At 53.6% G+C, this 25,727-nt stretch overlaps 1 protein-coding gene across 2 annotated transcripts in view; it reads right to left on the minus strand.

The window, feature by feature from the left end:
* Positions 1–25,727, minus strand: part of DPYD (dihydropyrimidine dehydrogenase) — a 136,139-nt gene that overhangs the window by 67,448 nt on the left and 42,964 nt on the right. For both annotated transcript variants that reach the window (XR_013621839.1, XM_068104645.2), the window contains exon 7: positions 3,321–3,402. Coding sequence is in view for 1 of the 2 variants with exons in the window: in XM_068104645.2 (XP_067960746.2) it covers positions 3,321–3,402 (82 nt within the window). In the remaining variant the exon portion in view is untranslated. The remainder of the gene's footprint in view (positions 1–3,320; positions 3,403–25,727) is intronic.

Below are 25,727 nucleotides of genomic sequence, written 5' to 3' on the forward strand. Positions count from 1 at the left end.
CCTCAAGCCATCAGGCTCCCTTCCAAACCCAAGTCATCAATCCCCCTCCCAAACCTCAAGCCATCAGGCTCCCTCCCAAACCCCAAGTCATCAATCCCCCTCCCAAACCCAAGTCATCAATCCCCCTCCCAAACCTCAAGCCATCAGGCTCCCTCCCAAACCCAAGTCATCAATCCCCCTCCCAAACCTCAAGCCATCAGGCTCCCTCCCAAACCCAAGTCATCAATCCCCCTCCCAAACCTCAAGCCATCAATCCCCCTCCCAAACCCCAAGTCATCAATCCCCCTCCCAAACCCAAGTCATCAACCCCCCTCCCAAACCCAAGTCATCAATCCCCCTCCCAAACCTCAAGCCATCAGGCTCCCTCCCAAACCCAAGCCATCAATCCCCCTCCCAAACCCCAAGTCATCAATCCCCCTCCCAAACCCAAGTCATCAACCCCCCTCCCAAACCCAAGTCATCAATCCCCCTCCCTAACCTCAAGCCATCAGGCTCCCTCCCAAACCCCAAGTCATCAATCCCCCTCCCAAACCCAAGTCATCAATCCCCCTCCCAAACCCAAGTCATCAATCCCCCTCCCAAACCCAAGTCATCAACCCCCCTCCCAAACCCAAGTCATCAACCCCCCTCCCAAACCCAAGTCATCAACCCCCCTCCCAAACCCAAGTCATCAACCCCCCTCCCAAACCCCAAGTCATCAATCCCCCTCCCAAACCCAAGTCATCAACCCCCCTCCCAAACCCAAGTCATCAATCCCCCTCCCAAACCCAAGTCATCAACCCCCCTCCCAAACCCAAGTCATCAATCCCCCTCCCAAACCCAAGTCATCAACCCCCCTCCCAAACCCAAGTCATCAATCCCCCTCCCAAACCCAAGTCATCAACCCCCCTCCCAAACCCAAGTCATCAACCCCCCTCCCAAACCCAAGTCATCAATCCCCCTCCCAAACCCAAGTCATCAATCCCCCTCCCAAAACTCAAGCCATCAGGCTCCCTCCCAAACCCCAAGTCATCAGGCTCCCTCCCAAACCCAAGTCATCAATCCCCCTCCCAAAACTCAAGCCATCAGGCTCCCTCCCAAACCCGTCATCAATCCCCCTCCCAAACCTCAAGCCATCAATCCCCCTCCCAAACCCCAAGTCATCAATCCCCCTCCCAAACCCAAGTCATCAACCCCCCTCCCAAACCCCTAGTCATCAATCCCCCTCCCAAACCTCAAGCCATCAGGCTCCCTCCCAAACCCCAAGTCATCAATCCCCCTCCCAAACCTCAAGCCATCAGGCTCCCTCCCAAACCCAAGTCATCAATCCCCCTCCCAAACCTCAAGCCATCAATCCCCCTCCCAAACCCCGTCATCAATCCCCCTCCCAAACCTCAAGCCATCAGGCTCCCTCCCAAACCCCAAGTCATCAATCCCCCTCCCAAACCTCAAGCCATCAGGCTCCCTCCCAAACCCCAAGTCATCAATCCCACTCCCAAACCTCAAGCCATCAGGCTCCCTCCCAAACCCAAGTCATCAATCCCCCTCCCAAACCTCAAGCCATCAATCCCCCTCCCAAACCCCAAGTCATCAATCCCCCTCCCAAACCCAAGTCATCAACCCCCCTCCCAAACCCAAGTCATCAACCCCCCCTCCCAAACCCAAGTCATAAATCCCCCTCTCAAACCCAAATCATCAATCCCCCTCCCAAACTCAAGTCATCAAACCCCCTCCCAAACCCAAATCATCAATCCCCCTCCCAAACCCAAGTCATCAATCGCCCTCCCAAACCCAAGTCATCAACCCCCCTCCCAAACCCAAGTCATCAATCCCCCTCCCAAACCCAAGTCATCAATCCCCCTCCCAAACCCAAGTCATCAATCCCACTCCCAAACCCAAGTCATCAATCCCCCTCCCAAACCCAAGTCATCAATCCCCCTCCCAAACCCAAGTCATCAATCGCCCTCCCAAACCCAAGTCATCAATCCCCCTCCCAAACCCAAGTCATCAATCCCCGTCCCAAACCCAAGTCATCAATTCCCCTCCCAAACCCAAGTCATCAATCCCCCTCCCAAACCCAAGTCATCAATCGCCCTCCCAAACCCAAGTCATCAATCGCCCTCCCAAACCCAATTCATCAATCGCCCTCCCAAACCCAAGTCATCAACCCCCCTCCCAAACCCAAGTCATCAATCCCCCTCCCAAACCCAAGTCATCAATCCCCCTCCCAAACCCAAGTCATCAATCCCCGTCCCAAACCCAAGTCATCAATTCCCCTCCCAAACCCAAGTCATCAATCCCCCTCCCAAACCCAAGTCATCAATCCCCGTCCCAAACCCAAGTCATCAATTCCCCCCCCCCCCAAACCTCAAGCCATCAGGCTCCCCTCCCAAACCTCAAACCATCAAACCCCTCCCAAACCCCAAGGCATCAACCCCCCTCCCAAAACCCCAAGCCATCAAACCCCTCCCAAACCTCAAGCCATAAATTCCTCCCAAACCTCAAGCCATAAAACTCCTCCCAAACCTCAAGCCATCAAACCCCTCCCAAACCTCAAGCCATAAACCTCTCCCAAACCTCAAGCCATAAACCTCTCCCAAACCTCAAGCCATAAACCCCTCCCAAACGTCAAGCCATAAAACCCCTCCCAAACCTCAAGCCATCAAGCTCCTCCGAAACCTCAAGCCATAAAACCCCTCCCAAACCTCAAGCCATCAAACCCCTCCCAAACTTCAAGCCATAAAACCCCTCCCAAACCTCAAGCCATCAAGCCCCTCCGAAACCTCAAGCCATAAAACCCCTCCCAAACCTCAAGCCATCAAACCCCTCCCAAACTTCAAGCCATAAAAGTCCTCCCAAACCTCAAGCCATAAACCCCTCCCAAACCTCAAGCCATAAAACCCCACCCAAACCTCAAGCCATAAAACTCCTCCCAAACCTCAAGCCAGAAACCCCTCCCAAACCTCAAGCCATAAACCCCTCCCCACTCCAAACCTTCGAGCTCCCTCCAACCCCCACGACAACTTCCCAACCTTCTCCCAACCACACTACAACTCCTCAACCCCCCCCCCCCCTCCCAATGAGAGTCCTCAACCTCCTCTTCATAACTCTGTACATCCTTTCATCCCCCACCCCCCCCCCCCCCTCTTACCCCACAACCCTTGAGGCCTGATGAGATTGTCCTCAGATTTCTAAGAAATATGACAAATTGTGACTTTTTGTAAGGGAAATCATAATTTCCTTGTCAAAGTCGTTTTTTACAAACTGCAATTAAATGAAACGATTGAATAAGCAGAACTATGCGGATGAAGCTGGGAGCAGTCTTCGACAGGTAAGGTCACCTTAACGCCAAGGTCTTGCATGAGCTTAACTTCGTAGCTCACGGCCTCGTACGGGAGTCGGAACTCAGGGATTTCTGAAGAGCTGGAGAAAGCACGGACATTGATAGGATAAATGATAAATGACCAAGGTTAAGAGCTTTTACATTATATGGACAAGTACAAAATGGCCGATATGCAAAATGGCCGATATGCATGAATGTCAAGCTGATTCAAACAGGAGACATTTCATCATGCACATACGCATAATGGCAAGGCCGTTAGGTTTCACAGATGGTAAGTTGTCTCCATCCAGTAGGATTCGCTTGTGTATCTCACAGTACCTTTCAAAAAGATTAGGCCATTGTGTGTCACTATCCTGGCCTCATTTAGAGTTCGGGCCTCCTGATTCACCAAATAGTCGGGAATATCTAGCCTAATGGGAGCAAATGGGATGATTCCCTGGCTAATCAAGGCGATATACTCATCTACATTGGGCCTCCATGCTGCTACTTCTAAAAAGGAAACCTGGATTACTTTTCATTCACAAAAGAAAAAAAATCCCAGATAGATTCAGAATCCTTCAGGATGAATAATACAACATGGTTTACATTCACAGGTGAGTGCATATTGAAAGCTTACTTATTACATTCTCTAAGAAAAACGAGGTTGGAGAATCAGCAAGAGAAGATGGAGGAGATTTGAAAGATTATTCTCCTTCCATAGGATATTGATAGGAGATGTAATGGGAGAGGAGAAATCAGCAATAGACTTTCATTGCAGACAAAATGAGACATTGTAGGAGGTTCGTCAGACCAGAATGACAATTTATCGTCAGATTCCATTTTGGCGAGACCTGAATCCAGTATGGCGGTGAATCATCCGCTTATAACATGACAGCGTTGGATAGAATTCTATTTTACCTCTTTAACTATTCCCATCTTCGTGTGCCTCACAAAATATCCTGCGGTTTCTCATTAGATATGGTGAAAATCTGATTCAAAATCGCATCAGATCCCAACAGAAATATTTGTGTATGAGGAAAATAATGACATAATTGGGCCTTTAATATTTACATAACATACATATATATACATATATATATATATACATATGCATACACATATAAATATACACATACACATACACATACACACATAGATACACGTGTACATACACATACATAATCGTGGCCAAATATATTTGTTACGGATTCGTCACTTACGTTGTTGTGGTTTTCATCCACTGTAAACATTTTGGATACCATGTACTATTATTGTTGTCGTTTAAGGGAAAAATAGATTACTATTTTCAAAAGGTAAGAAAGTTAATGTTTTTAATGAAACCGGAACCGGACGACGACGAAGAGGAAGAGGAGGAAGAAAGGTGGAGCGAGTGAGTCGGACAAGAAGCCGAGCTGCTTCGAGGTCTGGAGCGAACGATTGGCGAAAGAGGGTCACGAGTGAACTTTGGGGTTTCCCGGGAAAGGGATTCCTGTGACAGAGTTGTTATCGCTGTGACAGATCAACCTGCGTGACAGGTTTTGCGGTCGATTCCAAAGAGAATCATCGGAGTGCCGTTACGCCACGAGAACGGGCCGTCGGCCATTTTGACTCGCGCGCTTTGCGCATCGCTCAAGGTTTTTCACTTCGCTTCAACCATTTTCACCACATTCAGATGTTAATCTGGTGTGCGTGTGTAACGTGGCTTTTGAGTGGGAAATCTGCGGTTCGCCGATTTGGAGCCGTGGAATGTCCATACCCGAGGATGTGATTCCCAGTCGCCTTGAGGGCACCTTTGCGCAGCTTTGGCAGCGGGACTGTGACTGTTATCCAAACGGGATTCTGGTCTCGATTGGACATCGTTCTGACGATTACTGGAGCGGATCGACTTTGGCTTGATGCCGGAATTGAGACATTGGGGAATGTTCTTCGTTTCGCTCACTTGGAGCACAGTGAGTTATATTGTACGAACCTGATGGCACCATCATAGGAAATATATATTGGTTGTACAATTGATTACTATTGTTGTTGTACTGTTATTCTTGTGTGATCTGAATACAATACTTGTTTGTTGGTAACAATTGGTGTGGTTTCACCATTGATCTTTGACATACAGAATACCACATTTTTCTGCCGTGACTCCTCTCGAGGCTCGGAGGTACACCGTGACCGGGGTTTGGGGAGGAGCACGTAACAGAAATTGGGGGCTCGTCCGGGATTAAATTCCCTCACATTCGCCTGGGATAGAATTCCCTAACATTCCCAAAATTCCCAAATTTGGAATTTTTCTAACATTCCCAAATTTTTCAAAAAAATTGGAAAATTTTTGTGTGAAGGTTAACAGGTGCGAACTAATAGTCACCATGGTGTTTGACGCAGAAAAGTTTGCGGCGTCCCCTAATGAGGCACAGTTCCAAGCGTTAAAAAGATCGGAACTCTTGATATTGGCCAAATATTTTAACTTGGAGGTCCGAGTTAATATGAAGAAAGCAGAGATGCAGACATTGGTGGGAGAATCTCTGGTGGGACAAGGAACGTGGACAGAGGGAGTCTTGGATTGGTTACCCGAGGAAAAAGAAAATGTGGAGCTCAGGAAAATGGAGATGCAACTGCAGAGCCAGGAAAGGTTAAAAGCAGAGGAAAGGAGAGCTGAAAAAGAACTCGAGGAGAGAAGAGCAGAGGAAAGGAGAGCTGAAGAAGAAAGAAGAGCAGAGGAAAGAGTAGAGGAAAGGAGAGCTGAAAAAGAACTCGAGGAGAGAAGAGCAGAGGAAAGGAGAACTGAAAATGAACTCGAGGAAAGAAGAGCAGAACAGGAACAAGAACTCGAGGAGAGAAGAGCAGAGGAAAGGAGAGCTGAAGAAGAAAGAAGAGCAGAGGAAAGAGCAGAGGAAAGGAGAGCCGAAAGGGAGTTAAAGGAACGTGACATGGAGTATCAGAAGGAACTTAAACTCAAGGAGCTGGAATTAATGGGAGAACGGAGAGAAGTAGTATCCATGCCGGCTAGTTCGACAACTAGTCAGTACACTTGGGATGTTGGTAGGCATGTGAGGCTGGTTCCACCCTTCAATGAAAAGGAGGTAGCCAAGTTTTTTTTACACTTTGAGAAAGTGGCTGAAATGCTAAAATGGCCTGTGGAGTCCTGGACCATGTTCGTGCAAAGTGTTCTGGTGGGTAAAGCTCAAGATATATTTTCGGCTTTACCGATTGACCAATGTGCAGATTATGAGATAGTGAAGAAAACCATTCTCAAAACCTATGAATTGGTCCCTGAAGCTTACCGGCAAAAATTCAGGAATGCCAGGAAGAGGGAGAGTGAGACCCATGTGGAGTTTGCCAGAATAAAGGAAACCATGTTTGATCGGTGGTTTGACTCGAAGGGGATTGAGAAAGACTTCAACCTGTTGCGACAATTGATCTTGGTGGAGGAATTCAAACAGTGTGTCCACGCGGACATTAAAGTGCATCTGGATGTAAAGAAAGTACCAGAGTTGTATGAGGCAGCAACCGTGGCAGATGAGTATGCCTTGACACACAGGATGGGGTTCCACAAACCTAACTTCCTGCCTTGAGTTAGCCAGGGGAGTTATGGTAAATCAGGTGCGGAGAACAAATATTCATGGAGTCGGCCTAGAGAGGACTATGACGACAAATCTGATATCGCGATTTTTAGGGATCAGAAGACTACAGTTCCAAGACAGACTTATCTTCCGGGGGGGGGGGCCGAGGCAGACCACGAGTTTTTCCTCCGGGCCTACTTGCGCTTTTTGCAAGAAACCTGGGCATTTGATGTCCCAATGTTACGCCCTGAAAAGGAAATATCAGGAGCGGAGTCAGACTAGTACAACTCCGAATGCATTGGCAAATGCGAGAAATCGTCCTTGGAGGACAGTGCCTTGTGAAGGTTCCCATGCCAAAGTTACGGCATCACAGAACGACCTTGTTCAAGAGGGTTACAAACCTTTTATTTCAGAGGGGTTTGTGTCACTGGATGGAGACTTAACGAACCAGAGACCTGTTAGGGTATTGAGGGACACAGGAGCACATCAATCTTTGATGCTTGAGGGCATTTTGCCATTGTCAGAGAAGACGGAAACTGGTGTTAGTGTTCTTTTACAGGGGGTTGGTGGCTATGTTAAAGCTCCACTTCATGTCATCCATTTGAAGTCTGATTTGGTGTCAGGACCGGTCACCGTAGGTTTACAAACCACTCTACCTGTAAAGGGAATATCTTTTGTTATCGGAAATGATTTGGCCGGTGGTCGAGTTTCTGGTAATCCGATGTTTGTTGAAAAGCCTAGTATGGAAAATAACACCGCACAGTTAGAGCAGGAGATTCCTGGTATCTTTCCATCCTGTGCAGTGACTCGTGCTATGGGGCGGAAGCGCTCTGAAGAGAAGGAGACGGTACTGACGTCACGCTTTGCACAGTCACTTCTTGTCGAGTACACTGAAACTAAGTGTCAGCACACACAAGTCATGGATGGAGGCAATGTTGGCAAGCTCTTTGTAGGTGGACTGAACTTTGACACAAGTGAAGATGTTCTGGTGTGGTGCTGCGCACACACGACTCGATTGCCAGAGAGGTAGGCCACAACGCGTTGGCATAACAAAGAGTCTTTATTCAAAGCTCGTACTTCAGCACTGGGCGGGCTCGAGCTTAGAGCCCGCATATATGTCCCGAGGCCACGCCTAGTCCCCGGGCGTGGCCGATCGGTCGAAAGGCGGGGCATGTGCTTTTGTTCCCCGCCTGGACGCTCGCGCCACCCACTGGTGTGCGGAATTATTGCCCCTTGTGCCCGCCACATGCACCCCCCCAGAATTCCCGTGCACCTGAAGGGTGAGTTTGCGGGGAAGCCGGATGACCCGGCCGAAACGCCCCCTGGCGATGGGTGCCGGGCTGGGGGGCGGCGGGCGGCGGGGCAGGGGGGTGCCGGTGGTCCGACCGCTGGGGGGCGGCCTCAACACGGAGGCAGAGCTGCTTGCGGGGGGTGGTCCGGATCGAGGTGGGCCGGCTTGAGGCGGTCCACGGAGATGCGATTTGGGGCACCGCCGATGTCGATGGTGAAATATTTGTCCCCGGTCTCCAGCACGCGGAAGGGCCCGTCGTACGGGGGCCGTAGCGGTGCCCGGTGGGTGTCGTGCCGGACAAAGACATACTTCGCCGTGCGAAGCTCCGGGGCGACGTGGGAAGGCGGGCAACCGTGGTGTGCCGTCGGCACCGGGGCGAACCTCCAGGCGGTCTCCTGAAGGGCGGAGCGCTGTTGCGCCGTGGACCAAGGAGCCGTGGAGTCGGGGATAAATTCACCCTGTACCTGCAGTGGTTGCCCGAAGACCAGCTCCGCCGAGGATGCACGCAGGTCGTCCTTGGGCGCCGTCCTGAGGCCCAGCAGGACCCAGGGGAGTCTGTCGACCCAGCCGCCATCGCGGAGGCTGGCCCGGAGCGCGGCCTTCATTGAGCGATGAAAGCGCTCGCACAGGCCATTGGCCTGGGGGTGGTAGGCCGTGGTGCGGTGTAGTTTCACCCCGAGCCCTTTCGCCACCGCGGCCCAGAGCTCCGAGGTGAACTGGGGGCCGCGGTTGGACGAGATGTCCGAGGGGGCACCGAACCGGGCAACCCAAGTGGCGATGAAGGCTTGCGCCACATCAGCCGCAGACGTTGCCGCCAATGGGATGGCCTCCGGCCACCGTGTGGTGCGTTCCACCATGGTGAGGAGGTGGGTGAACCCCCGCGAGGGGGGCAGAGGTCCCACCAAGTCGACGTGCACGTGCTCGAACCGACGCTCAGGCACCGCAAACGGGGCCACCGGGGCCTGGGTGTGGCGGTGGACCTTTGCGCGCTGGCACGCGAGGCACGTCCTGGCCCAGTCGCGGATGTCCTTCCGGAGGCCATGCCAGACGAACTTCGCCATGACGAGCTTCTGGGATGCCTTCCTGCCCGGGTGGGACAGGCTGTGGATGGCGTCGAAAACTGGGCGCCACCAGCCAGCGGGCACGATGGGGCGAGGCCGGCCGAGGGAGACTTCGCATAGGAGGGCCGCGCCCTCGGCGTCAAACGGCACCTCGGTGACGCGAAGGCCCATGACGGTGGTCCGCAAGGCCTGGACGCCGGGGTCGGCGGTCTGGTCCTCCGCCATCCGGGTATAGTCGACCCCGAGGTGGACCGCGTGCACGACGGACCGGGAAAGGCAATCCGCCACCGGGTTGTCTTTACCCGCCACGTAACGGATGTCTGTCGCGTACTCGGACACAGCAGAGAGGTGACGCTGCTGCAGTGCCGACAATGGCTCGGCAACCTTGGCCATCGCGAACACAAGGGGCTTGTGGTCGACGAAAGCCGTGAACGGGCGGCCCTCCAGGAGAGGGCGGAAGTGTCGGACCGCCAGGTGGAGCCCGAGCAGCTCGCGGTCGAAGGTGCTGTAGCGGCATTCGTGCGGGTGAAGCTGCCGGCTAAAAAACGCCAGCAGTTGCCAAGCACCACGCACCCACTGCTCGTGCACCGCGCCCACTGCGTAGTCCGACGCATCGGTGGTGAGGGCGATCGGGCGCCGGGTACGCCAGCATGGTGGCGTCGGCCAGGGCAAGCTTTGCGCCCGCAAATGCCGCGGCCATCGGCTCCGACCAGGCGATGTCACCTTTGCCCGGCTTGCCCCGGAAGGCCTCGTGCAAGGGGCGGAGGAGCTGGGCGACGTGGGGCACGAAGCGGTGGTAAAAATTTACCATGCCCAGGAACTCCTGGAGCCCCTTGATCGTGCGGGGCCGTGGGAAATCCCTGACTGCCTCCACCTTGGCCGGTAAAGGGACGGCCGCGTGCCTGGTGATGCGGTGCCCCAAGAAGTCGATGATGGCGACGCCGAAACGGCACTTGGCGGGGTTGATGATTAGTCCATGCTGGCCCAGGCGTTCGAAAAGCGTGCGGACGTGGAGCAGGTGCTCCTCCCGGGATGCGCTCGTGACTAGGATGTCGTCCAGGTAGACAAAGAGGAAAGGTAAGTCGGGCAAGACGCTGTCCATAAGCCGTTGGAATGCCTGGGCCGCATTCTTCAACCCGAAAGGCATTCTCAGGAACTCGAAGAGGCCGAAAGGGGTGATGACGGCCATCTTTGGGACATCGTCCGGTTGGACGGGGACCTCATGGTAGCCCCGGATGAGGTCCACCTTGGAAAACACGGTCATGTTTGCCAACCGGGCGGAAAAGTCCTGGATATGCGGGACCGGGTAGCGGTCGGGGGTGGTGGCATCATTGAGCCGGCGGTAGTCCCCGCACGGCCGCCATCCTCTGCCGGGCTTCGGCACAATGTGCAGAGGAGAAGCCCAAGCGCTGTTGGAGCGCCATACGATCCCCAGCCAGTCCAGCGTGGCGAACTCCGCTTTCGCCACAGCGAGCTTCGTGTGGTCGAGTCGGCGTGCCCGGGCATAGACCGGCGGCCCAACCGTGGGTATATGGTGCTCCACCCCGTTTTTAATGGCCACCGCTGAGAAGGTGGGCCGCGTGAGGGCCGGGAAACTGGCGAGGAGGCGGGTAAAGTCGTCCGCTGCCGGAAGCGTGCAAACTAAACTCGCCGGGATGGAACCTTCCAGCAAGCCGCTTGGCAAGCTGCTCGGTGAGCCGCTCAGTGAGCCGCTCAACGAGCCGCTCAGCGAACAAGCGAGCGAGCTGAAGGTTTCGGCCTGGACAAGCCATCTGCGCTTCACGTCGACCAACAGCCCATTTGCATATAGGAAGTCCGCACCGAGCAGTGCCATTGGCACACTGGCGGTCACGAACGACCATTGAAAGCGCTGCCCTCCGAACCGCAGTGAGAGGCAACACTTCCCGAATGTGCGGATGGGTGTACCGTTGGCGGCAAGCAAAGCGGGGCCCCGGCCCGCGGTTTGCTTGTCGGACGTGGAGGCGGGGAGGACGCTTACCTGCGCTCCTGTGTCACAAAGAAAACGGCGCCCGGACAAGGTGTCCATGATGAACAGGAGGCTGGCGGAATGGCCGACGCTCAGGGCCGCTAATGAGCGCCGGCCCGGTCGTTTCCCGACCTGTCAAAAGAGCACGGCGGGCGACACGTTTTAGCCTTGCGGCCGAACCTGGCGTGGTAGTAGCACCAGGGTTGCGGCGGCGGCAGCCGCGGCGGCCGTGGTGTTGGCGGCGGCGGTAGTGGGCGGGGCGCAGCAGCAGCCACGAGGGAAGCCGGGGCGCTGTAGCCTCTGCCCCGGGATCCACTACGGCAGCACCGTAAATCGACCGCGTGTCGCAGGCCGCGAAAAACTTGTCGGCCTCTACGGCCAGGGCACGGGCTTCCTTTATTTTGGAACCGGCCAGCGCAAGGCGTATGTGTAGAGGTAGCTGGTGTAGGAAAAGCACCCGTAATAAGAAATCCGGGGGCTGGTCACCAAGCAGCGACAGCATGGAATCCATCCGGACGGATGGTCGTGTGTCGCCGAGTTCCGGAAGGTCCAGGAGGCGGTCGGCCCATTCGATCTCCGTGAGCCCGAACGTGGCGAGCAGGAGACGTTTGAGCACCTCGTACTTGTTGTCACCCGGCGGGCGCCGAAGGATGGACACGACTCGGGCGGCAATGCCGGGCCCGAGGGCGGCGACCACGTGGTAGTACCGGGTCTCGTCCGCCGTTATGCCTCAGAGCTGAAATTGAGCTTCGGCCTGCACGAACCAAACGTCGGCTTGCGCTTCCCAAAACTCCGGGAGTTTAACTGCGATGGCGTTGGTGGCCATGGCGCGTTCGGTGGTCAGCAATGGCTGAACCAATCGGGGTCACCAGTGTGGTGCTGCGCACACACGACTCGATTGCCAGAGAGTTGTTGTCACCTGTATGTCAAAGGAGGCCGAGCTGTCCGCAAGGTAGGCCACAACGCGTTGGTTTAACAAAGAGTCTTTATTCAAAGCTCGTACTTCAGCACTGGGCGGGCTCGAGCTTAGAGCCCGCATATATGTCCCGAGGCCACGCCTAGTCCCCGGGCGTGGCCGATCGGTCGAAAGGCGGGGCATGTGCTTTCGTTCCCCGCCTGGACGCTTGCGCCACCCACTGGTGCGTGGAATTATTGCCCCTTGTGCCCGCCACACTGGACTCTATCTTTGGCAAATATGGACCACTCTTGGAAGTGCTGCTGATAAAAGACAGGGAGACACAAAAGTCGAGAGGGTTTGGCTTTGTCACGTTTGAAAACACAAAGGACGCCAAAGAGGCAGAAAAGGGTTTGAATGGCAAGGATTTGGATGGTCGGACCATAACAGTAGAGAAGGCAGGCCTTGGGCGTAGAGGGTGCTACAGAGGAGGAAAACGTGGAGGTAGTTTCAGGGGTGGCTATGGCTCCCGGGGTGGGAGTAGTAGTTTTGGTGGCGGCTGCAGTCGTGATTACTACGGAGGCTCCCAGCAGCAGCAGCGCAGTTTTGGCAACTCTCGACGGGATGACTATTATGGTGATAGCCGAGATGGGGACCGCTACTCACGTGACAACAGCACCAGACTCTACAACCGTGATTATGATTTTTATGATCAAGAGAAGAGTTGGAAGCACTGAGTGCTCAGGAGCAGCCGAGCCAAGATTCCTACACGGATTAACCCGTGAACTCCACGTTCCTAAATGCGTCCATGCAGTGAATACTTCCAGGCCTCACCACCCAACCACCATGAAACCTGGCTCTCAGCTCGGCCTCCTTCCAAAAGTGCTATAGATTTGCTTTGGTTTGGATTTTTGATCACAGCCCCTTAACCTTCATTCAAAAAATGGAAAAAAAAATCAGAGGTTGATGAGATGGAGTTTGGCTTTGAGGGCACCTTTGCGCAGCTTTGGCAGCGGGACTGTGACTGTCATCCGAACGGGATTCTGGTCTCGATTAGACATCCTTCTGACGATTACTGGAGCGGATCGACTTTGGCTTGATGCCGGAATTGAGACATTGGGGAATGTTCTTCTTTTCGCTCACTTGGAGCACAGTGAGTTATATTGTACGAACCTGATGATACCATCATAGGAAATATATATTGGTTGTACAATTATTGATTACTATTGTTGTTGTACTGTTATTCTTGTGTGATCTTAATACAATACTTGTTTGTTGGTAACAATTGGTGTGGTTTCACCATTGATCTTTGACATACAGAATAACACATTTTTCTGCCATGACTCCTTTCGAGGCTCGGAGGTACACCGTGACCGGGGTTTGGGGAGGAGCACGTAACAATATGCATACACATATAAATATACACATACACATGCACATATACATACACATACACACATAGATACACATGTACATACACATACATAGTCGTGGCCAAATATATTGGCACCATTGCACTTTTGTCAAAATAATTTTCTCTAAAAATAAGTTGAAATTGACAAAAGTATTTGGTCTCCACAATTCTTTATTTCACTGCTAATATTACAGAACCTTTGTTTTTGATTCAGAACTTAATATATCCTTTCAAATCAGAGAATAAAAAGAAATGGCATTGACAAAACTATTGACACCCTCAACTTAATAGTTGGTAGCACAGCCTTTGGACAAAATAACTACAGCCAAGCGCTTCTTATAGCCATGAATGAGCTTCCGACACCTCTCTACTGGCAGTTTGGTCCACTCTTCTTGTGCAAACTGCTCCAGTTATCCCAGATTTGATGGGTGCCTTCTCCCAACTGCTGTTTTCAGATCTCCTTACAGGTGTTCAATGGGATTTAGATCTGGACTCAATGCTGACCACTTCAGAACACTCCAGCGTTTTGTCTTGAACCATTCCTGGGTGCTTTTTGAAGTGTGTTTGTGGTCATTGTCCTGCTGCAAGACCAATGACCTTCAACGGAGACCCAGCTTTCTGACACTGGGTTGAACATTGAGCTCCAAAATGCCTTGGTAATGTTGATTTCATTGATGTTGTTGATTTGATTTCATGATGTTGATTTCCGGAGTTGATTTCATGATGCCATGCACACATTCAAGGTACCCAGTGCCAGAGGCAGCACAGCAACCCCAAAACATCACTGAACCTCCTCCATATTTGACTGTAGGGAAGGTGTTCTCTTCTTTGAAGGCTTCATTTTGTTTTCTGTAAACATAGTGTTACGGATTCGTCACTTCCGCTGTTGTGGTTTTCACCCACTTGACATGTTTCTGATATTATGTATTATTATTATTCTCAAAAGATTTATGATTCAGGAACAGCTATCTAAAGTTAAAAAGGTTAACTTAAAATGATACAGGAAATCGTGCCCCGGAAAAACGACGAGCGAGGAAGAAGAAGTCGTGAGGAAAAGGTGGAAGACGAAACGTGTCTTGAAGCTCCGTTGCGAGCATGGTTGAGCGAACGTCATGAGTGGACTTTGAGTCCTTGAAAGGAAGTTCGTGCGATAGGGGATATCGCCGGAGTATTGTGGATCCTGCGTAGTCGGGTATCGGCATTGATATTCTGGAGAATCCTTGCCTAGAAGCTCTGGCTCGAGTGAGAGCCATCTGCCATTTCGCCCCGCGCGCTACCTTCATCGGAAAAGGTTTTTGTGCGCGTCGGTTGGGCTTATCCTCTGGTGGTTTGCCAGGGACGGCTGTGCAATAAAGCAGCATTTGAGGAGTACACGGCGATTCGCTGATTGAACGGCAAACGTGTACGTCGGCGTGCGTCTTTGAGATTTTCCATTCTACCGCGAGTTTGCTGGGTGTTGGACCATGTGACTTCAGTGTCGCGTCGACCGCCTACGCCTCACTTGATCTGGATTGGACATGGTTCCAACGATCGCTGGAGCGAATCAACTTTGCCTTGGAGGGTTATAGAGACATTGAGGAGGGCTCGGGTCCATTTCCTGGGAGTGCCGTGAGTTTGGGGTTAAGTTACTAGATAAGGTGGTACCATCTTAAGATATTGATTGTAGGGTTGATTACTATTATTGTTGTATCATGATTCCGGTGTGCTCTTTAATATAATCTTTGGTTGTGGATAACTCATGGTGTGGTTTCCCTATTGATTTCGACACGGAATAACATATATATCTTTCTGCCGGGGTTCCTCTCGGGGTTCGGAGGTTACCGAGACCATGAGATTGTAGAGGACTCCGTAACAATAGAGGTGATGTGCTTTACAAAAAAGCTCTAATTTGGTCTCATCTGTCCAAAGGACATTCTTCCAGAAAGAGTTTGGCTTGTTCAGGTATGTTTTGGAAAACTCCAGTCAGGCTTTCTCAGCAGTGGGGTCTTCCTGGACCCTAGCACTTTCACTGATTTGGCGACGGATGGTGTGAGTTGAAACTGTCGTACCATGTGACTGAAGGTCAGCTTGAATCTGTTTGGCAGTTGATTGAGGTGCTTTCTCCACCATTAGAACAATCCTTCGCTGCAATCTTCGATCAAGTTTTCTTTTGCGGCCACGTCCAGGGAAGTTGGCTACAGTGCCATGGGCCTTAAAGTTCCTGATAACATTACGTACAGTGGACACAGGAACATCAAGATCTCTGGAGATGGACTTGTAGCCTTGAGATTGTCCATGCTTGGCTACAATCTTGTGTCTGACTTCCTCAGACAATTCTCTGGTTTTCTTTCTTTTCTCCTTGCTCATTGCAGTGCACACAGTGACACAAAACAGCATAACGACTCCTTTTCTCTGTTCAAACTAGTTGAATGAGTAACTTTTATATTGCAGTACAATCGTCGGTGCACAATCAATATTATACCTGTAACTCACCACGGGTGAGTTCAATTCCAAAGCAAAGGAGAATCACCTGCTTGAAATCTAATTATTTCTAACAACTTCTAATAGGTGCCAATAATATTGTCCGGGCCATTTTAGGATTTATGTGTGGAATAAGCTAAGATTTAGTGATTTTTTAAAACTTTTTTTTTGTTTTGCTCCACTACAAACCAAAGAAATACATATGTGGATACCAAAATATTTTTTTATTTCGACAATTTTCTGGAAGAAATGATGCATTATTTGAAAAAAGTGCAAGGGTGCCAATATTTTTGACCATATACATATATGTACACATAGACATACATGAACATGAACCTTTATAGATTTATATATATATATATATATATATGTACAAAAACCTACAATATATTGTTGCGGTTTTGGAATAAAGGTTAATTTCCCCTCTTAGTTAGTTACACCACAACATGTAGCCAAGCTTAAGTTCAGTTATTTCTTAGTAAATGTAAGCGTAGTCCTTTCCTTTGTTAGTTTTGCGTTGAGTAGGCCAGTGAAAATTAGGCGTCCTTATGGCGCTTTGGTTTGGTATTGGCACTGAAATACCACGCGGCAGGCCTGAACAAGTCGACCGAGGCCGAAGGAAGGCGGGGCAGGAGGAGTAGGAGCCATCGGTAAGCACGAGCCACCAATCAGGGCTCAAGTGGAGTGGCTTACCACTGCGGCAGGAGGCGGGGTTTGGAACATACGAGTCGGGCTAGGGCGGGGCCATATAACCCTGCTCAGAGCCCCCCGCCTCAGTTGAGGTCCGAAGCAGATGAGTCAGATGAGCCCAGGATTGCCTCGTATCAGCATTGCCTCGTATTAAGTCGTATCGCCCATGAACTGAATCACCTCGTTGTATACGAACTTTGCCCCACTCCCCGCGCTCTGCACAGTATTAATCGCGCGCTGTAAAGACGACCCGTGCCGGGCCACAGGCGCGGGGATTTCCTCCTGCCTGCCTTCACCGGGGTATGTGCCGTGACCGCCAGAGGGCCACGCCGGGTGAGCTGTTCCTGGAGCGACCGAAGCAGGCGCGTTCGGCGCGCAAACATCCTTCCTCCATCTCCCCGTGTGTGTAAGTGGGCCCATTGTCTGGGCTTAAGTATAAGATTGACTAAGTTCTGCCCTGTGTCCCTTTCCTTCTACCAATCCTTGTAAATAGTGTAAAAAAAACCCTGTTCTTTCTTCTGATTCGACCGTCCTGTCTTTTCCATCATTGACTTCGCATGGTACGAATAAGAATCGCTCTAATCGGGTTCTAATAGAAAAGTAATAGCACGAGTCACGTGATACGCATTCCGCATGGGCGTACTCAATTAAGTGTGGTTCATGCGAGGCTCGATCCCCACTTCTGCTGGGGCGTGGGTACCAAAGGTACGTGTGAATTTGTCCCGAAACCCTTTTCCACGCCCGGAAGTGGCGACTCGGTCTCACGGTTTTGAAGACCCGAGGAGAAAAAGGGGTTTAATCACCCCTTTGTAACGGGAACGGGCTTCGAAGATCCGCAACAATATATATATATATATATATATATATATATATATATATATATATATACTGAAACGCAAAAGAAACTTACCACCTTTGAAACCTTTAAATATCAACAATAACACTGCGTGTAGTAAATGTGTGAACTTATTTGTGGACAATAGTGTCCTTCACTGTCAGACAAAACGGTCATGGATGGTCACTTGAACCTTCAATGGTCACTTCATAGCACAGCTGTTGAACAGCCGTTTTGACTGTCAGTGATTAGCCAAGGGGTACGGGATGATTTTAATGAGTTGCACGTGATGTCTTGATATTGGCTTTAAAAAGGCCAGTGCAAAATGGGCATTTTGACCGAAAAAATTTGACCATTTTGACCATTTTGACCAACTTCAAAAAGACTGAAAACGCAAAAGAAACTTACCACTTGTTTGAAATGTAATAAAATTGTAACAGTTCAAAATAAAACAAACCAACAATTGCTAATTGAAACATTGGCATTTTATTGATGACATGTCAAGTTTATGACCAAGATACACCATCTCATCAGTTTGTTCTACAGTACAGAACAGCACAGGGTGCAATGTCAGTCCCCTTTCAATAGCGTGTATAGCCACCATTGTTTTGGATACAGGCAGTGCATCGTCGGCGTATACTGCCTACCAGTCTTTGGATGCATTGCTGCTGGATTCTGTCCCACTCAGTCCTCAATGTCTGAAGCAGCTCTGCCCGTGTCCTGGCCCTGCCAACTACGCATCTCCCAAGCTCATCCCACAGGTGCTCTATGGGATTCAGGTCAGGGGAGAGGGCAGGCCACTGCATGGTGTTGATGTTCTCGCCTTGGAGAAATGCAGTGGTAAAGCGAGCAGCATGGGGACGAGTGTTGCCATGCTGAAAGGTTCTCAGTTCTGGGTGGTCTAGCAGGAATGGCAGCAGATGAGGTCGCAGGATGTTATCCACATACTGGGCGTTAAGATTCCCATCCACAACCACTAGTGGCGTCCTGTACCGGCCTGATATGGCGGCCCACACCATCACACTTGGGCCACCCCACCTGTTGGCTTGACGCACGCAACAATCGGCATATCGCTCGCCAGTTCTTCTCCAGACACGCTCACGCCCATCAGGACTGTCCACACAGAACCTTGACTCATCGCTGAAAGCGACCTTGTTCCACTGCGCCAAGGTCCACCGCTGATGCTGCTGGCACCATCTCTGACGGTTGCGGCGATGGGCAACCGTCATCACGTGGCCTCTGTATGGTCTTCTGGCAGTCAGACCATAGTCATGCAGTCGTCTTCGTGCAGTATCATTGGAGATCCGTGGGTTTGCACGCCCCGGAGTTTCTTCCGCAGTGCGGGATGCTGGACGGAATCGATCCCGCAGGTGACTTCGGACCATCTGCCTGTCCTGCCTTGCAGTGGTGACTCTTGGCCTCCCTGATCGAGGTCTGTCATCTGCAGAGTTGTGGAGGGTGTCTCTGTCCACCAGGGCCGATATCGTCTGGTGTGAACAGCCAAGGCGACGAGCTACCTCACTGTAGCTCAGTCCGCCTTGCAGCATGCCCAGGGCACGCTGCCGTTGATCCCTTGACAATCGTGGCATGTTGATTGAAATGCCCATTTTGCACTGGCCTTTTTAAAGCCAATATCAAGACATCACGTGCAGCTCATTAAAATCATCCCGTACCCCTTGGCTAATCACTGACAGTCAAAACGGCTGTTCAACAGCTGTGCTATGAAGTGACCATTGAAGGTTCAAGTGACCATCCGTGACCATTTTGTCTGACAGTGAGGACACTATTGTCCACAAATAAGTTCACACATTTACTATATGCAGTGTTATTGTTGATATTTAAAGGTTTCAAAGGTGGTAAGTTTCTTTTGTGTTTTCGGTCTTTTTGAAGTTGGTCAAAATGGTCAAATTTTTCGGTCAAAATGCCCATTTTGCACTGGCCTTTTTAAAGCCAATATCAAGACATCACGTGCAGCTCATTAAAATCATCCCGTACCCCTTGGCTAATCACTGACAGTCAAAACGGCTGTTCAACAGCTGTGCTATGAAGTGACCATTGAAGGTTCAAGTGACCATCCGTGACCGTTTTGTCTGACAGTGAGGACACTATTGTCCACAAATAAGTTCACACATTTACTACACGCAGTGTTATTGTTGATATTTAAAGGTTTCAAAGGTGGTAAATTTCTTTTGCGTTTCAGTATATATATACAGTATATATATACTAGCGGGGTCACCCGTGGGAATCCCACGGGCATGGATGTGTGTGACATTTCGACATATTGAGTTATATGCTGCACATTCATTTTTACAAAATGGTTACTGGCAAGTCATCAGATCCAGAAATGGTGTGATGAACACAATTTATTTATTTCACATAATATGTGACCCCTCACTCCTCTCCACCTGACACTCTCCTGTCTCCACCTGACACTCTCCTGTCTCCACCTGACACTCTCCTCTCTCCACCTAGCACTCCTCTCCTCTCCAAACCCTCACATCCCTCTCCTTTCCAATCCCTCACCTCTCCAATCCCTCACACTCCTCTCCTCTCCAATCCTTCACACGCCTCTCCAATCGCGCCTCACACTCCTCTTCAATCGCGCCTCACACTCCTCTCCAATCGCGCCTCACACTCCTCTCCAATCGTGCCTCACACTCCTCTCCAATCGTGCCTCACACTCCCCTCCAATCACTCCTCTCCAATCGTGCCTCACACTCCTCTCCAATCACGCCTCACACTCCTCTCCAATCGTGCCTCACACTCCTCTCCAATCGCGCCTCACACTCCTCTCCAATCGCGCCTCACTCGCCTCTCCAATCGGCTTTCCCCGTCTCGTTTCTCTCCTTTTTCTCCCGTCTCGTTCTTTTTCTTGCTCCAAATCGGCCCGTCGGAATCGGAAATCGGCCCGTCTCGCCCGTCGGCCCGTCGGAATCGGAAATCGGCCCGTCTTGCTTTTGTGCTTGTGCGTAAATAAATTGTGTTAATGACACCATTTCTGGTGTTGGGCTAGCGGCTAGGGTGCCGGCTTAGGATCCTGGGTTCGAATCTCGGTCGATCGCCGAATTAATGCCAGGGGGGTTGACTCAGCCTGTCATCCTTCCGAGGTCGGCTAATTGAGTACCAGTTCACTGGTAATTCCCTGTTTGTCGTTGAAGGCGGCAAAAAGGGTTGGCGTCAGGAAGGGCATCCGGCCGTAAAACATTGCTTCAAAAAGGGGACAAAAAAACAACAACTACCACGGTCCCCGAAAAGGCCAACCCCCGCTTTGCGGGGAAAAATGGCCTCTAAACGGTGGTTTTTACACCATTTCTGGATCTGATGACTTGCCAGTAACCATTTTGTAAAAATGAATGTGCAGCATCTAACTCAATATGTCGAAATGTCACACACATCCATGCCCGTGGGATTCCCACGGGTGACCCCGCAAGTTTGCATTGACGTTCGTCGATGGACTCGTTCGCCCGTCTCATTCGTTTTCTTGCTGCATCCTGTTCAAGTCTGCGTTCTTCATCGATCGTCTCATTCATTTTGGAAATAGAAGTTTCCACGCAGCGCATGAATTGTCACGATCCTCAAAAGGAATTTGTCTCGTAATCATCAAATGATAAATGGCAAGTAAATTATATTGTGGAAAATTAAAGATTTCAAATAAACCTATTTAAAGTGTATTCGCACATAACTAATTTTAAAAAACGAAGAAATATCTCTCGGTAATTTCCTGAAACATATTTTACTTCCGGCTAATAATGTTGAATTAAATAAAAACGAAGAAATATATGTCGGCATCATTGTTGACGTTTTTGTGACGACTGTCATCAAACGAAAAAGTAATATATCTTAACGGAAAAGCAAAAGCGAATTTTTAATATATATCGACACGTAGCCGTCGGTGTCATGTTGGGCGGTGTATGATACACCATGACGCGATTTTTAAAAATATATTAAAGCGCGGCGTTACGCGCGCTGCTTGTGAGCAAGGAGGAAGCGGACAAGCGGTAACATATAAACGCCTTTATTCAAGACTACACTGTAACACTGTACCGCTCCGGGCTGGGCGCCCGGTGTCTCTCATGAGGCCACGCCTACCCCTCGGACGTGGCCACCGCCCACTTGGTGCGTGGAATGATGTCACCACGCCAGTGGGCTTTTGTGTCCGCCACACGCGCCCCCCCAGAATTCCCGCGCACCTGGAGGGCCAGTTTGCGGGGCAGACGAATGACCCGGCCGAAGCGCCCCCTGGCGATCGGCGGCGTCCGGGGTGCAGGGATGCCAGGTGGGATGCCCCTGGCTGCTCCTGGGATGGGTGCAGGACCGGGGGGCGGCGTGGCGGCGGGGCTGGGCGGTGCCGGGGGTCCGCCCGCAGGAGGGCGGCCCCGACGTGGGGGTCGGGCCACTGGCGGTGGATGGTCCACATCGAGGTGGGCCGGCTTGAGGCGGTCTACCGAAACCCGGTCAGGAGTACCGCCGATGTCCAGGGTGAAGTGCTTCGCCCCGGTCTCCAGCACGCGGAAAGGCCCGTCGTACGGGGGCCGCAGTGGTGTCCGATGGGCATCGTGGCGGACGAAGACGTACTCCGCCGTGCGAAGCTCCGGGGCGACGTGCGTCGGTGGGTGCCCGTGGCATGCCGTTGGCACCGGGGCGAACCTCTGGGCGGTCTCTTGCAGAGCGGAGCGCTGCTGTGCCGCGGACCATGGTGCCGTGGAGTCGGGGAGGAACTCGCCCGGCACCCGCAGCGGTTGCCCGAAGACCAACTCCGCCGCGGATGCGCGCAGGTCCTCCTTGGGCGCCGTCCGGAGGCCCAGCAGGACCCAGGGGAGCCTGTCGACCCAGCCGCCGTCGCGGAGGGTGGCCCGGAGCGCGGCCTTCAATGAGCGGTGAAATCGCTCACACAGGCCGTTAGCCTGGGGGTGGTAGGCCGTGGTTCGGTGCAGCCGGACCCCGAGCCCCTGCGCAACCGCCCCCCAGAGCTCCGAGGTGAACTGGGGTCCGCGGTCGGATGAGATGTCTGAGGGGGCGCCGAACCTGGCGACCCAGGTGGCGATGAAAGCCTGCGCGACATCGGCCGCCGTTGTCGACGCCAAGGGCACGGCCTCCGGCCACCGGGTGGTGCGGTCCACCATGGTGAGGACGTGGGTGAAACCCCGCGAGGGGGGCAGAGGTCCCACCAGGTCCACGTGGACGTGGTCAAACCGGCGTTCCGGCACCGTGAACGGGGCCAACGGGGCCTGGGTGTGCCGGTGCACCTTGGCGCGCTGGCACGCGAGGCATGTCCTGGCCCAGCCGCGGACGGCCTTCCGGAGGCCATGCCAGACGAACTTGTCGGCGATCAGCCTTTGGGAGGCCCTCGCGCCCGGGTGGGACAGGCCGTGGATGGCGTCAAACACCTGGCGCTGCCAGCCCGCGGGCACAATGGGGCGAGGACGCCCGAGGGAGACGTCGCACAAGAGGGCCGCGCCCGCGCCGTCGAACGGCACCTCGGTGACGCGGAGGCCCGTGACGGCGGTCCGCAAGGCCTGGACGTCGGGGTCAGCGGCCTGGTCCGCTGCCATCCGGGCATAGTCGATGCCGAGGTGGACTGCGTGGGCGACGGCCCGGGAAAGGCAATCCGCCACCGGGTTGTCCTTCCCCGCGACGTGCTGGATGTCCGTCGTGTACTCGGACACGGCCGAGAGGTGACGCTGCTGCCGGGCCGACCACGGCTCGGTGACCTTGCCCATCGCGAAGATCAGCGGCTTGTGGTCGACGAAGGCAGTGAACGCCCGGCCCTCGAGCAGATGGCGGAAGTGCCTGACCGCCAAGTGAAGTCCGAGCAACTCGCGGTCGAAGGTACTGTAACGGCGTTCGGGCGGGCGAAGCTGCCGGCTAAAGAACGCCAGCGGTTGCCAAGCTCCACGCACCCATTGCTCGTGCACCGCGCCCACCGCGTAGTCCGAGGCATCGGTGGTGAGGGCGATCGGTGCATCGGGCGCCGGGTGCGCGAGCATGGTGGCGTTAGCCAAGGCGAGCTTCGCGCCCGTGAACGCCGTGTGCATCTGCTCGGTCCAGGTAACGTCGCCTTTGCCCGGCTTACCTCGGAGAGCTTCGTGCAGGGGGCGCAGGAGCTGGGCGATACGGGGCAGGAACCGATGGTAAAAGTTCACCATGCCCAGGAACTCCTGCAGCCCTCTGATCGTGCGGGGGCGCGGAAACCCCTTCACCGCCTCCACCTTGGCCGGCAGGGGGACGGCTCCGTGCCTGGTGACACGGTGCCCCAGAAAATCGATTGTGGCGGCGCCGAACCGGCACTTTGCGGGGTTCACAATCAGGCCATGCTGGCCCAGGCGTTCGAAGAGCGTGCGGAGGTGGCGTAGGTGCTCTTCGCGGGACGCGCTGGCGACGAGGATATCGTCCAGGTAGACGTAGACAAAATCCAAGTCGCGCAGGACGCTGTCCATCAGTCGCTGGAACGCCTGAGCCGCATTCTTCAGACCGAAGGGCATGCGCAGGAACTCGAAGAGTCCGAATGGCGTGATGACCGCCGTCTTCGGGACGTCCTCCGGCCTGACGGGGACCTGATGGTAGCCGCGTATGAGGTCCACCTTCGAGAAGAAGGACCTGCCCGCCAAACGGGCGGAAAAGTCCTGAATGTGGGGGACGGGGTAGCGGTCGGGAGTCGTGGCGTCATTGAGACGGCGATAGTCCCCGCACGGTCGCCATCCCCCGCCGGGCTTCGGCACGATGTGCAGCGGCGACGCCCAAGCGCTCTCTGAGCGCCGAACGATGCCGAGTCGCTCCAGGGTAGCGAACTCCGCTTTTGCCACCGCCAGCTTCGTCGGCTCGAGGCGGCGTGCCCGGGCGTAGACCGGTGGCCCGACGGTGGGGATGTGATGGGCCACCCCGTGCTTGACGGCCCCCGCCGAGAAGGTGGGCCGCGTGAGGGCCGGGAAACCGGCGAGGAGGCGGGTGAATGCGTCCGCTGCCGGAAGCGTACAGACCAACGTGGCCGGAACCGAATCGTTCGGCAAGCCGCTTGGCAAGCCGCTCGTTGAGCTGGGCAACGCACATGCGAGCGAGCTGAACGTCTCGGCCTGGACAAGCCGTCTGCGCTTGACGTCGACCAGGAGCCCATTAGCGCACAGGAAGTCCGCGCCAAGCAGTGCCATGGGCACGTCGGCGGTGACGAACGTCCATCGGAAAACCTGCCCTCCAAACCGCAGAGAGAGGCACCGTTTTCCGTACGTACGGATGGGCGTCCCGTTCGCGGCAAGCAGCGCGGGGCCCCCACCCGCGGCGTGCTTGTCTGACATGCCGGCGGGAATGACACTCACCTGTGCTCCCGTGTCGCACAGGTAACGGCACCCGGAGAAGGTGTCCGTTATGAACAGCAGGCTGCTCGAACGGCCGGCGCTCATCGCCACAATTGAGCGCCGGCCCGGGCGTTTCCCGACCCGTTGAAGGAGCACGGCGGATGACACCGCCGAGCTTCGTGGCCGAACTTGGCGTGGAACCAGCACCAGGTGGTGGAGCTGGAGGAGCGCGGCTGGCTCCGCCAGGCCGGTGGAGTCGACGGGTTTCCCCGCGGTGGCGGTTTTCGCCGCGGCGGTGGGCGGGGCGTGGCGGCGTTCACGAGGTGCGTATCAGCATGCTGCTGAACCACAGCGTGCTGTAGAAGATGATGCTGTGGAACATCAGCGTGCTGTAGAAGTTGATGCTGTGGAACATCAGCGTGCTGTAGAAGATGATGCTGTGGAACATCAGCGTGCTGTAGAAGATGATGCTGTGGAACAGCAGCGTCGAAGGCCGTGACGGCCACGCCAACGCTCGCCCGCGTGTCCGAAGCGGCGAAGTACTTGTCCGCCTCGGCCGCCAATGCTCGGGGTTCCGTTAGCCCGGTCCCGGCCAACGCGAGGCGAACCTGCGCTGGAAGTTGGCGACGGAAAAGCGCCCGGAATAGCGAACCGGGGGCTTCGTCGCCCAACAGTGACAGCATATGGTCCATTCGGACCGACGGGCGCGTCTCACCGAGCTCGGGGAGATCCAGGAGGCGGTCGGCCCGTGCGTCGTCCGTGAGTCTGAACGTGGCTAGGAGTAGCCGCTTGAGTGCCTCGTACTTGTGGCCGTCCGGTGGGTGGCGAAGGACGGACACAACTCGAGCGGCCGTGCCGGGCCCGAGGGAGGCGACGACGTGGCAGTAGCGCGTGTCATCGCCGGTGAGGTGCCGAAGCTGAAATTGGGCTTCGGCCTGGACGAACCAGAC

Source organism: Myxine glutinosa, chromosome 1, assembly GCF_964187855.1.
Source record: "Myxine glutinosa chromosome 1, kmMyxGlut1.1, whole genome shotgun sequence".
Taxonomy (NCBI): domain Eukaryota; kingdom Metazoa; phylum Chordata; class Myxini; order Myxiniformes; family Myxinidae; genus Myxine; species Myxine glutinosa.